Source organism: Acomys russatus, chromosome 25 (genome assembly GCF_903995435.1).
Source record: "Acomys russatus chromosome 25, mAcoRus1.1, whole genome shotgun sequence".
In the NCBI taxonomy this organism is placed as follows: Eukaryota; Metazoa; Chordata; class Mammalia; order Rodentia; family Muridae; genus Acomys; species Acomys russatus.
In genome coordinates, this window is record NC_067161.1 from 4,952,391 (window position 1) to 4,965,013 (window position 12,623).

A 12,623-nucleotide genomic window follows, 5' to 3' on the forward strand; every position below is an offset into this window, starting at 1 on the left:
ATGTGCTCACGAGCGCGTGTGCACACATACACACATACACAGATATTTTTAGTTTTATAGCACTTTACTCCACATTGCTTCATAGGCTTGGTGCCAGCATATTAATGTGACAAGTATGATCTATTTACTCAAACTTAAAACAAGAAACATTTTAATCTTATTATAATTTGAAGTCAATAGTGGTTAAGTAAGAATCATTGATATTCAATTTGTTGAGAAAACAGAGTTGAAGGGTTTTGGCAATTCATTTAAAAATGCAGATCAAAAGAAATATTAAAATCACAGCAAGTTTCAATTTCAATCTATGCAGATAAAATGACCTGATAGATTCCACTTTAAGAACATTCTTCAAACTAGTGAATCATATTTGCATTAGTTTGACAATAAATGTGACTATAAAGTGATATGTTTCCCCAGAGTTAAATTCTGCCCTTGATGGTGTCGGATCATCATGTACCATAGTTGATAAAAGAAGAATTGGTAGACAGAAAGTGAAATGTAAAGATATTCATTGGCTTTAACTCACTAAGAGGCTTGCTAAATACACCACATCATTTTGAGTAGATTTTCCTTAATGCATGGCACCTTAATGTGTGGATGCTATCAGAAAGATGCTCCGTCAAATTCCTTTCCCCAAAAGTGACTTGATATTGCAGAGAACAGGGCAGGAGATTTTGACAACAGAAATGGAGCTCAGGGCTACAACATTTGCCTAGCACATGCAAGGCCCCCCAGGTTTGGTACTCCCGCCATGCTTACACACACACACACACACACACACACATATAAAGAACTTCATGTCTCAAATATTCCACCAGAACAGTACATCATTTAACTCAACACATATACATTTGACTTGAAAGATTTAATGCTAGAAGCAGTCAAGAGGTCATGAAAACTTATTAGGGTCATTATTTCATTATAATCCTTCTACCTTTAGCTGGTGAAGAGCAGTGAACATCACACTTTTGCCACCTCCCATACCATGCAAGTGCCATACATATCCATGTGTTTAAGTAAGGGCTTGACTGCAAAGGAGCTTTCAGCACAGTGGAGGCTGAGGTGATTCCCCGTGATGAGCACACTAGGGTAAAACAGGACTTTCACCATCAGAGTATGCAGTTGAGCATTCACACACTCAATGCAAGGACACTTACTGAGTATATTCTGTGTGCGAAGCCCCATGTGGTTGCAGGAGACAACAAGGTGAATCTGATGGAGACATCCTGACTCTCATGGATTCTAGGACTTAGATGGAGAGACGAGATGTAATTAGTCATCACAGATGGTAGAAAATTACAGGAAGCACACAAATCAGACTCCTGCTGTGGCAAGGGGTGGGGCACTGCTTTAGATAGGATGCTGAGGTGAAGAATCATATTCAGAATCAGCGATGGTCCTCTGAGAACTAAAGGAAGAGTTTAGCTGTGAGGAAGACAGAAATGAGCATCCAAGGTAGCAGCAGCAGCCAATAGCAACGTTTGGAGTTAGAAGCCATCCTGACGTGTCTAAGAAGCCGAAAACGAAAGCAAGCCTGATGGCCTAGCCCTGTCATCTAAACTCCAGTGAAACAGAAGGACCGCTTCAAGGCTATCCTGGGGGCACAAAGCAAGTTCTAGACTAGTCTGGGGAGTCTTCCAGACCTTTCAGAAGGCCTGAGGATGCAGCCCAACAGCAGAGTGGAGGGTCCTGGGCTCCACTCTTAGCAATAGAGACAAACAAAAATAAAAGATGGAAGACTTGAATTAGGGAGGAAGATGTAATGCGGGGTGAGGGGGGGTAGTTCCCCCAGGTGAGTTTGACAAGGGGGAATAAGACATGAATATGATCAAAATACACAGTCTACATCTATGAAATTTCAAAGAATAGTAAACAAACAAAAAAAGATTAGGGTAGTTTAGACTTAGATAGGGGCTATGAAGTGGAGACAGATGGATATACAGGTTAGCACTGTTGACGTAATGGAGAATGGAAATGATCCGCAGAGACTAAAATTTCTGTTCTGGCTCCTCCCTTGGTCAAAGGATGCAGTGGGAGATTATCATAATGAAGGCATCAAAACCAACCCCTGACAATCCAGCACACCCTTGCCTCTTCCCCACTTGCTTCTCATTATCTCATGGCTCTCTGTGCCCTGCTCCTGTGCATGTTGACAGCACAGGCAAAGAGAGTGCCTCGTTTCTCTACAGAGTGTTTTCTGATGCATTTCACTGCATTTTACAGGGTAAATTACATGGTGGGTGATAGAATTCACAAATCAGGAACTCCCCAGAGTGTCCCTAGGGTCCCACTCTCAGCCTTCTAGCTATGATTTCCATGTGGCTGTCACTTCCGGTCAACCCTTTTGTGGTTAAGCAGCTGACAAAGTTAGCTAGAGTGACCCAAGGCTTCCTGACCTCTTGGGAGTAAGTCCAGAAAATCATAAAACCAGGCAGAGAAAATCAGGGGGGACTGAGAATTATAGGGTTAACTGCTTTCTCCTTCACACATGTGGGTATGTGGGGGGCTAGTCCAGCCTCCAATGAAGAAAGATTCTTCTCTTAGGTCCCTCCCACCCAACGGAGCCCACTTCTGCAACTTTATTTATTGCCCACTTACTCATATTGCCAGCTTTGGTCTCATAGATCATTTTGTCATATCCTCATTTACTTAAATGACATAAAAATTAACCTTCTGCTTAAAAAAGTCATTTTTCTCTCTCAGAGTGAGGGCACAAATTGATTTGTTTCTCCTGGTAAGCTATGAAGTCTTGAAAATCCTCACTTGAGTGCCTTACCGTCCTCGTATGCCCCACCCCAATAAATTTCCACATGTTGTTCTGCCTCCTTAGTTAAGCCTGTCACAAGGAACACTTAAGAGTCTCAAAAGGGACACACTGCTGGGAGGATACAGAGAGAGCACGGAACGATGACGTGATGTCAGTTCCGTCTCTGTGACCTGCAACGAAGCTTCTCCCATCCATGAAGTATTGTTCTGTACCTGAACGCCTCCATTCGGAAGGCGTTTGATTCCTATATTGTGCACACTTTACATATGAATTTGAACAGGAGCAATTTCCAGGGACAACTGAATTAGAATGCCAGGCATGCTCCTGCCAGATGGAATGGCTCTTAGGGACAGCCAAGGGTGAAGCATCCCCCATTCCCGCCGCCAACCCTGCCCCGCTGCCTTGTACACACCTCTGCAGGCTTCCGTTATGTTTATTTAAAGTATTTTCTTAATTATTTGAGAATTTCATAAGTGTTCACAATGTGTTTTGATCAAACCCAACCTTAAATCTCTTTCCTCCAAGTTCTCCTTTAAATTTTTTTTAAGGAGTTAGGTTTCCCCAAATGGAAATCAAATTCAAATTTAAAAACATGTCCTAGCACCACTTTTCACGGAAACCCCCATTTTGCATAACTATTTTCTTCTTAAGAAATGTGGTAAAAAAATCCAGTTAGCTAGAAATGTGAGGAAAATGCTAATTATCTTAAAGGAAAAAAAAAAAAAAAAAAAAAAAAAAAAAAGGAGGCTGACTGCAGTGAGGTTCTGGGGACAATGGAAGAGCATAACCCTGATATGCTTTTGTCTTCCAGCCCTCTAGTGCTACTGGCAGCTGCCGCAGTTCACACACACACACACACACACACACACACACACACACACATACACACACACACACACACACACACACACACACACGTATTCACTCTGAGAAGAAAATGCTCTGACTGTTCTTTCTGATACTTGTAGCTCCCCATGGGCCTTCTTTCACAATTGGAAAAGCTATATGGCTCCTCTGGGGCCTGGTCTTCAACAATTCTGTGCCTGTGCAGAACCCCAAAGGCACAACCAGCAAGATCATGGTGTCAGTGTGGGCCTTCTTCGCTGTCATCTTCCTGGCCAGTTACACAGCCAACTTGGCTGCCTTCATGATCCAGGAGGAGTTTGTGGACCAAGTGACAGGCCTCAGTGACAAGAAGGTAAGGAGACCCCATTTCCTTGCTGGCTGGGCTTTCATGCTGGTGTCCTCCACAGGGGTGATTCGGGGACCTCGAGGGCCTGACCTCAAACTCTGTGACTCGAAAGCAGGAGATTTACCCCATGGATTACTTATTTATATAATAATTCAGAGAAGGTGTTGTAAACTCCACTACCTGGCATGTAAAGGGCTCTTCATTCCAGCTTCTCACATTTGTAAGACCTCACGGATGCTTACACTGATGCTTTTGCTGCTCAAGATCATCCTGTCACACTGGTTGAAACTCAGTCTCCTCAGGGACTCGATACTGAGGAGGCTATGTTGCCTGGGCAAGCAGAAACACTCGGGGAGGAGCTGAAGGAAGCCCTTGCCCTCTGTGACCTCGAATGGGTCTTGTATACATGGCGTGCCTTGAATTGCTAGCATGCGACATTTTTTAAAAAGTCACCTCTAAGCTCTGTCCAGAGACATGATTATTTGATCTGTTGTTTACTGTGCAATCAAGTCAGCCTCCCCAGTGGCAGTTCTATCTCTGTGAAATGAGCATAGAGGTGTCCATCGCCCTCTGTCTCTTTGATGCGCTTTAACACGCCCCGCCTACCTCAGCAAGTTGGGCGCCACAGCACCTGCTCTCCCTATCCTGTCCTGAATTCCAGAGAGGGCTGTGGGGTTTGAGTGACTATTCAGAAATTGACACAGAGGATGAAGAGAGGTAAAATGGGTTCATTCTCCTATTGAAAATTTAGCTCAGGAAACAAATCTCGACTTGCTAAACTCAGCAGTGCTGAGCCTGCAGCGCGGCAGAGATTTTCTGTCTCGTGTGTGAGGATAATTTGTCTCTTTATAAAACCTCCCTGTCGCATCTTGTTGACATAAGTCTGCATCTATCCTTTCGGCATTCATCAACAAACTGCTGAGTAGAAAATCAGTCCATGAAAAAGCCTTTGCAGCTTATCCATAGCATACATTCTCGGAGAAAAAGGTACACGGTGTCCTAGAAATAGAGGCAGCAAGAGATCAAAGATGGTGTCCCCTTCATAGAGGTGACCCAGGAGTGCCCAGCCTCTCTCAGAGGGCTGGAAAGCTACCCACACAGCCGGAGTAAATGCCCTTCTATTCCAACCTCATCCCTCGCTCCCCATCCCGCACACCAGGCTCATTCCCTGACTGGTGCCTTTGGGCTTCTTGGGTCCCCTGTGTGGACCATTTTATCCTCATCTTCTTATGGCTGCTCTTCCTTGAAATTCAGGTTGGAGAGAAAATATCAAGCCCTCAGGGAGAGCTTTCCTGGCTACTGGGATGAACCTGGCAGGCTGATCTAGAGCTCTCCAGAAGCTAGAGTTTTTAGTAGGAAGAAGTAAACGCTGCACAAGTAAACATCAGAGAAAACGGAGGTGCCAGGCAGGCAAGGGTCTTAAGGGGTTAAGTTGATAAGACTAAAGTTGCCTCAAAAAGGAGAGCCTTGCAGTTGGTCAGTCAGTTTGTCTGTCTTTTTTTTTTTTCTTTTTTTTTTTTTTCAATAATGGGATTGAATGAAGGATCACTTTTACGCTGCCATGGACTGCATCTCCAGCCCTCCTTTTACCTTCTGCTTGAGGCTGGGTCTCACTGTATTGCCCAGGCTGGCTGTGAACGCATTCTGTAAACCAGATAAGCCTTGAACTTGTAATCTTTCTGCTTTTGTCTCTTGAGTAGTTGGGATTAGAGGCTTGCCCTTCCAGGCTATGGTAGAAAAGGTTTTTATAGCATTACAGTGGGGGTTGGATGGAGATGGGAGTGCGTGCTATTAAAGTGTCAGCTGAATGCATAAATGCACCCATGCTATGTTAAGCATGTGTATTCTTCACATGGACTCTCTCTGGATCCATGTCGCCAGCACCTTTGCCTGCTCTTTGCAAGCTTTGCTGATAAAGTCTCATAGCAAGGGTCTTTGGCACCGTAATGGCACCACTGAGGTCACCTGTAATCCGTATGAGCCGAACAAAGGCCCAGGTTCCCTCGCTCCTCAGATGGATGGCTGGAGGCATGGGGACTCTTCAGAGATAGCCACAGAATCAGAGTCACAGATGTTTCCTCTATTCGATCATCAGATGGACCCTCAGCCAGCTTCCTGCCTGCTTTTAACACCCTGTCTCCATCGCTAAGTCATTTTCATCTGAAGTTTTGGCTCATGGTTTAGATGTGAGAACCCCATCTAAGGCAAGTAGGATCCACAGGTTGCTGAAACATTGCATCCAGAGGCAGAAAAGTTAGCGCTCTGTTTCCTTTCTGCCAGCACTAGCCATATCACTTGACCTCACTGCCTGCTGGGGCTTCTCTGTGGATCTAGGAATTCCCCCTTTTGGAGAAAGTGAGAAGATGCTAGAGCCATGCATGTGCTTTTGCTGTGGCAAAACCCTGACCAAAGCCAACATAGGGAGGATCGAGTTTATCCACCTCCAAGGAAAGCCAGGCCAGGAGCTGACGGCAGGCATCTGGAGGCAAGAACTGAAGCAGAGATCACAGAGGGATGGGTTTTCACATCTTCCTTCTAGGCTCAAGTCTAGTCACCTCTCTTAGATACAGGACCACCTGCTCAGGGTGAACTGGGCCCTCCTACATTGATCAGCAATTAAGAAAATGTCCCTCAGACCAACCTGATGGAAGGGGTTCCCCCGCTGAGAGTCCCCCTTCCTAGCTTCGTCTAGGTTTATGTCAAGTTGATGAAAACTATGGCAACTGTATGTCTTTTGACACTTTCTCTAGGCACAAGGTATTATTCAATGTCTCCAAGATACAATGAGGCCAAAGACGCAGTTCTTAGAGGAAGTGACTGGGGAAGGCAGCGGGCAACTCTACACTGAATGGGAGGCTCTAGCAAAAATCAGCTGAAAAACAATTTTGCTTTTGTCATGCTTCTGTGGGTTCATGTGGAGGTCAGAGGTCAATGCCAACTGCCTTCTTCAGTCACTCTCCACATAATGCTTTTGAAACCAGGCCTCTTACTAAACCAGGAGCTCACTTTTTGTAGTAGATCGGCTGAGCAGCAAACCCCCGGGATCCTCGTTTCTGCCCCCTTCTCCCTTCCCCAGTCCTAGGCTTGTACCTTTATGCTGCCATGCTCAACTCTTTCATGGGTACTGGGACTCCAAATTCAGGTCCTTACGTTTGTGCTGCGGACACCTTACCTACCACGCCATCTCCTGAGCCCTTTTGTTTCTATTTTCAACAACAAAGAGGAAGAAATTCCTTGCATTATAGTTTGGAGTCTAAATAATATGACTACTTGTGAGAAAACAAATTTAAAGCAGTCATCATGTGGCTGACCTCTGGTTTGGAAGTACCCAGTAACAGAGGCTGTAACCCCATGGGCCCAGTTCAGCTCCCATGTGCCCAGCACTGAACACAAGCTGATAGGTCTTTTAATTAAATGCTTGAAGCAATTCAATAAACAGATAATTTCTGAGTAAATAATCTAAATGCTCCTGGAAGATTAAGGGCAGCTACATTAGGAAAGTTGGCAGAAATGTACATTTGTATTGAGTCAATTTGTTTCAGTATGGTACAAGAGGTTTGGTTTTGCTTTGTTGTTTTAATCATGAGGACCTGTGTGGCTGCTCAGGTTTAAGAGTCTTTTAAACTAGAGCCTGCTGTGAAAGAAACATGTTTGAGGCCCATGGTGTGCTCCGATAAAGGATAGCTTACAAAATGAGTAGGTGACTCTGTGAAAGAAGCTTCCAGAGACTGGGAGGAAAGTTGGGCTGTTAGTGCAGATCCTTTCAAAAATACTGAGAATCACACTGATAGAGAAATCCATGTCTGAGAGGCAGATTGTCTTATTTGGGATTACACAGACCTGAGTTCAAATCCCAACCCTGGCCTCTGATGGTTGGAAGGCTTCCCACATCTCAGAATCCTCCGGGATTCAATTTCCCAACAAAAGAATATGCTAATTCTGCTCTGGCAAGGTGGATATGAGGATTAGGGCTAATCTTCTCACCATGCCTGGTATGCTTATGTGTTATTTCCTCCCCACCCCCCACTTCCTCTTTGCACTCCGCCTCTCCCTGTTCTTCCTCATCCCTCCTACTTCTTGTCATTGTCATCATTACTGCCTTGTTCAAACTACTCCTCTTCCGGAGCCTGGGAAGTTACTGTATAGAATCACTTCGGCAACTATCCATTCAGGGATTTAGGGGCTTCCCTGGCAGGGGAGCTGGGTGTTTTTCGTTTCTCAGAGTCATGGTGCCTTGAGATGGGGGTGGAGGGTGAAGGGGGAGTCACAGTCTAGGCAGGAAGGTCTTTGAACCAATCTTTCTTCTGTTGAAGGCCACATCTCTTTGGTCTCCCATCAAGAAGTGTGTGGTATATGCTGCAGTGCTAGCTTGGCCATTAAGGGCCTTGTCTTGGTCCGTGCTGAGACCTGAGTCCGATCCTCAGAAGCCACGGTGGCTCATGCTTGTTATTTCAGTGCTGGGAGAGGCTGCCTGGTTGGTCTTTTTGGCTCACTGGCCAGCTAGCCTGGTCAGCTTGGAGAATTCCAGGCTAGTGGAGATTCTGTTTCAGAAAAGGTGGATGGCCCCTGAGGAACCACACTGGACATTCCCCTCTGACCGCAGCATGCACCACACTCACATGCATTTGCACCTGTGCATACCTGACTCACTCACTGAGGACGACTCTAGGAAGCAAGACCCCAATTACTAGGTATTTCTGGTCTACAGTCATGGAGACACTTCTTTCCCAGTCTATAGCTTTGGCTTCATACGAATGCAGGATGAAGAAATGCCCTGGTGAATTGGTGAATTGATCTTGAAAACCATATTCCTTAGCTTTGAGTCTATCTCTTGCATCATAAATGCACGCCATAGCCCACTCACTTAGATGACCTTCAGGCCTGTCCTCAGACTGAATAGAGATGAAAGATCATTAGGAAAAGATCCGATGCTTTCCACGCTGCAAGGATACCTGCTAAAGCGATGCTGACTGATGAGAGTTACCAAGAACAACACACATGTGACCACTCTGAAACATGGAATATGATTTGCATGAAGCAATCTAATTACATGCCATTTCAAGCATGCTATGAGGAATTTCAAAAGCTATTCATAGTGTATATAGATAAGAGAAAAGGCTCTGGAGGCTTCAGGGTCTGCCCCCCCCAAACAACCCAGTTCTTCAGTGGGAAATAAGGAGCCTTGAGGAGCTTGGAGGCGCTTTCCTGATCTGGACGCTGTGACGCCCTTGCTGCTCTGTGGTCCCACTGACATGGGAGGCTCTGTACCAGCTCTATGTTCATCAAAGCCACAACTGCTCCTTTCTGATTGGATGGTTGCTTGGCTGGGAGGAAGTCTCATCAGAAATCATTCCAGGAGAAATCATGGACGTCTACAGTATAGACCTAATTGAGAGAGATGAGCCACATTTGAGGCCAACTTTACAGGCAGAGGGTCTGGCTCTTCTGTGAGCCACAGAATTAATGGAAATGTTTGGGATCTTTAAATGCATCTGTGGATCAATGTTAGTGATAGTTGCACAAAGTGAGTGAGTGTGTTTAATGCCAGTGATTGACACATTCAAAATGTTTTGTGGTCTATGTTACATAAATTTTACCTCAATTTTAAAATACATGAATGTACTTTAAAGTCCAGAAAAACACAGCATTGTGGCATCAGAGTGTGTTTGCATGTAAAAACAATGAGCGCCTCTAAAGTGTGTGTGTGTGTGTGTGTGTGTGTGTGTAAGTAGCAATGAAAAGTGTATAGTGAATTGTCTAAAACGTTGGCAGTCTTTGGTCTAGTGAGGAAGGTTTCTGGGTGTGGGGGCTGGCTGATTGGGGGTTGTTGTTGATGTCGGAGGGTTGGGAACCATCACGGAAACTATGCAAATCAGAATCAATGGGGGAAGTGCATCTTAATGCTGCATCTCTTCAATAGTTGAAGTGCACAGGCTTTTAGTCATATAGACCCTCTCTCCACGTCTCTGGAGATTGGGAATGGCTGTTACAACTAGATTTATGAGTATCACTATGAATACTGTTCCCCAGAGCTTGCAGCTGTTGTATAAGGCAGCCTGGGCTTGGCCTTTTTCTCCTGGTGATGAGCAAGGTTACTGTGTGACAGTGCGTGCACAGAGCCTTATGCTGCACGCTTACACACACACTCCCTCTCTCTTACTCACACCTATATACATACATATATGCACACATATACTCACAATATACACATGTATGCATGCATGCATATGCATATGTGTATATGAACAGACACATACATATGCATACACACATGCACACACAAATATGTATATAAATATACCTCCTTGCACATATACACACATGATAACATACACACATGCATATACACATGTAATATGACCATGCATCACTCTCTCTCTCTCTCTCTCTCTCTCTCTCTCTCTCTCTCTCTCTCTCTCTCTCACACACACACACACACACACACACACACACACAAATGCAAGGGGCACTTACCCAGGCAGGAGACTCTAAGTTTAGACAATGGATGGCCCCTTATCACAGATCCAGTTACAGCTGCCAATTCCACAGCAGCATGCCTCATTTTGGAAACATTATTTTCAACGGGAACTTTTAATTAACAGTGAAAAGTAGTGTGCGTTCTAGAAGCAAGAGCAGTGCCTCTGGTTGATCTATCTCTTGAGTAGACTTGAAAACTTTGCCTCACAGTTCTTAGTTTTGTGGAAAGCATGGAGAGAGAATCCCTGGACTATGGTCCTAGTGTTGTTGGCAGTTGCTCGCTGGGCATCCTTAAATACTGTGGTCCTAGTGTTGGCACTGGCTTTCTGGGCATCCTTACTGACTGTGGTCCTAGTGTTGGCACTGGCTTTCTGGGCATCCTTACTGACTGTGGTCCTAGTGTTGGCACTGGCTTTCTGGGCATCCTTACTGACTGTGGTCCTAGTGTTGGCATTGGCTCACTGGACATCCTTATAGACTGTGGTCTTAGTGTTGACACTGGCTTTCTGGGCATCTTTACTATGGTCCTAGTGTTGGCACTGGTTCACTGGGCATCCTCCCCCTAACAGAATTTCCAGGTCCTCATGTTTTATTTATTTTTGAGACAATGTCTTGATATGTGGCACAGGTTAGCCTTGAACTTGTGACCCTCTCGTCTCAGCCTGAGTGCTATGATCCAGGTGTATATCCCATACCCAGCTTTCATACAGGTTATATGTGCCAAGCCTCAGTTTCCTCATATATGAAATGGAGCTGTTAAGAGGAATCTTAAAACTGAGCTGTTCTTAGGTTGCAAGGCCAATATTTTTAGAAATTTGGGGCACACTTTTATCCCCATGTAAGTCCTGTGTAAATATCATTACAAAAATAACTAAACTGACAAAACATGGGTCATTATGACCACTGCCTTCTAGTTTCAGAATCACAGTCTGTTGGAAACTTTGGTTCTTATTTTTGCCCACAATGAACAAAAAGTACTAATGTGTTAGTTTCTAACACTTTCTCTATTGCAGCCATTTGGCAAATCTTATAATTTTTAGTCTTGATAGTAACCCTATAAGGGAATTAGTGTGGTCCCAACTACAGGTTTGAAAGACAGACAGGAGACAGGACAAGTCGAAATGACTTAGCAACGGTCCCAAGTTGGGAAGTGTAGGAGTCTCAGCTGAGTCTCATGGTCCCACCTGTGCTGCCTCAGACAATTGTATTTCTAGGATGCTGGCTGCATCAGTTAACTTCTAATGGAGTTGAATCCCCTAAAACATAATCTACATACAGTATATACATACATAAAAAGTTCTAGCAAAACCCCCTGTAATTGTGTACAATTAATGTTATACTTATAGAGTGTTTTAAAGCTGTGAACAGGAGGCTGGAGTGAAGGCTCAGTCAGCCAAGTGCCTTGCAGGCATAAGGACCTGAGTTTCATCTTCCAGAATTCCATCCACACTAAAGTATTTGGAAAGTTCCAGGTTCAGTGAAAGACCCTGCCTCAAAACACAGTGTAGATTTTGTCTTGAGGAATGATGTCTAAGTTGACTTCTGCCCAGCCTAAGTAGGCAAACACATGAGCACGTGCACACATGTGAACACATGCAAGCACGCACACACGTGCGCGCACACACACACACACAAGCACACCCATGGTCACATGGACACATGGACATGCACATGCATGCACACATGCACATAAACACACACATGCACACACAAGTACATGCACACACATGCCCATGCACACGAATGCACATGCGCAGAAGGTATGGACAGGTAGTATCAGGAAGTTAGCCAAGAAAGAATCATGGAGCATAGAAAACTTCTATGCAAACCTGTGTACCCCAGGAAGCAAAGCCAGTGGAGGCTTTGGCTCACAAACTGTCCCCGAGGCTGCCATGAGCCACGCACTGTGCCTGGCTACTGTTAGGACCCCACAGATGCTGCCCGTGTAAACACTTGGGAGAGTGGAGATGAGTGCGCGACGGCACGCAGCTATTTTCTGGAGTTGAGAGTAAGGTCTGATTGGTAGCAATCATGGAAAGAAAAAGCTTTGTTGTACAACAGATAAATGAACTTGAGTAAAGTAGACCCTTAACTCCTCCAGCTCCTCTCTGTGCCAACCATGTGCCTACCATGATGTCAGTCTCTTACATGGCACAGGAAAGCTAACCCCAGCAAATATTTGTTGAG

General features: G+C 44.9%; 1 protein-coding gene across 1 annotated transcript in view; it reads left to right on the plus strand.

Moving 5' to 3' along the window:
- Positions 1 to 12,623, plus strand: part of Grin2a (glutamate ionotropic receptor NMDA type subunit 2A) — a 398,907-nt gene that overhangs the window by 324,595 nt on the left and 61,689 nt on the right. Inside the window, exon 8 of the mRNA XM_051167318.1 lies at positions 3,736 to 3,965. Within this exon, the coding sequence (XP_051023275.1) occupies positions 3,736 to 3,965 (230 nt within the window). The remainder of the gene's footprint in view (positions 1 to 3,735; positions 3,966 to 12,623) is intronic.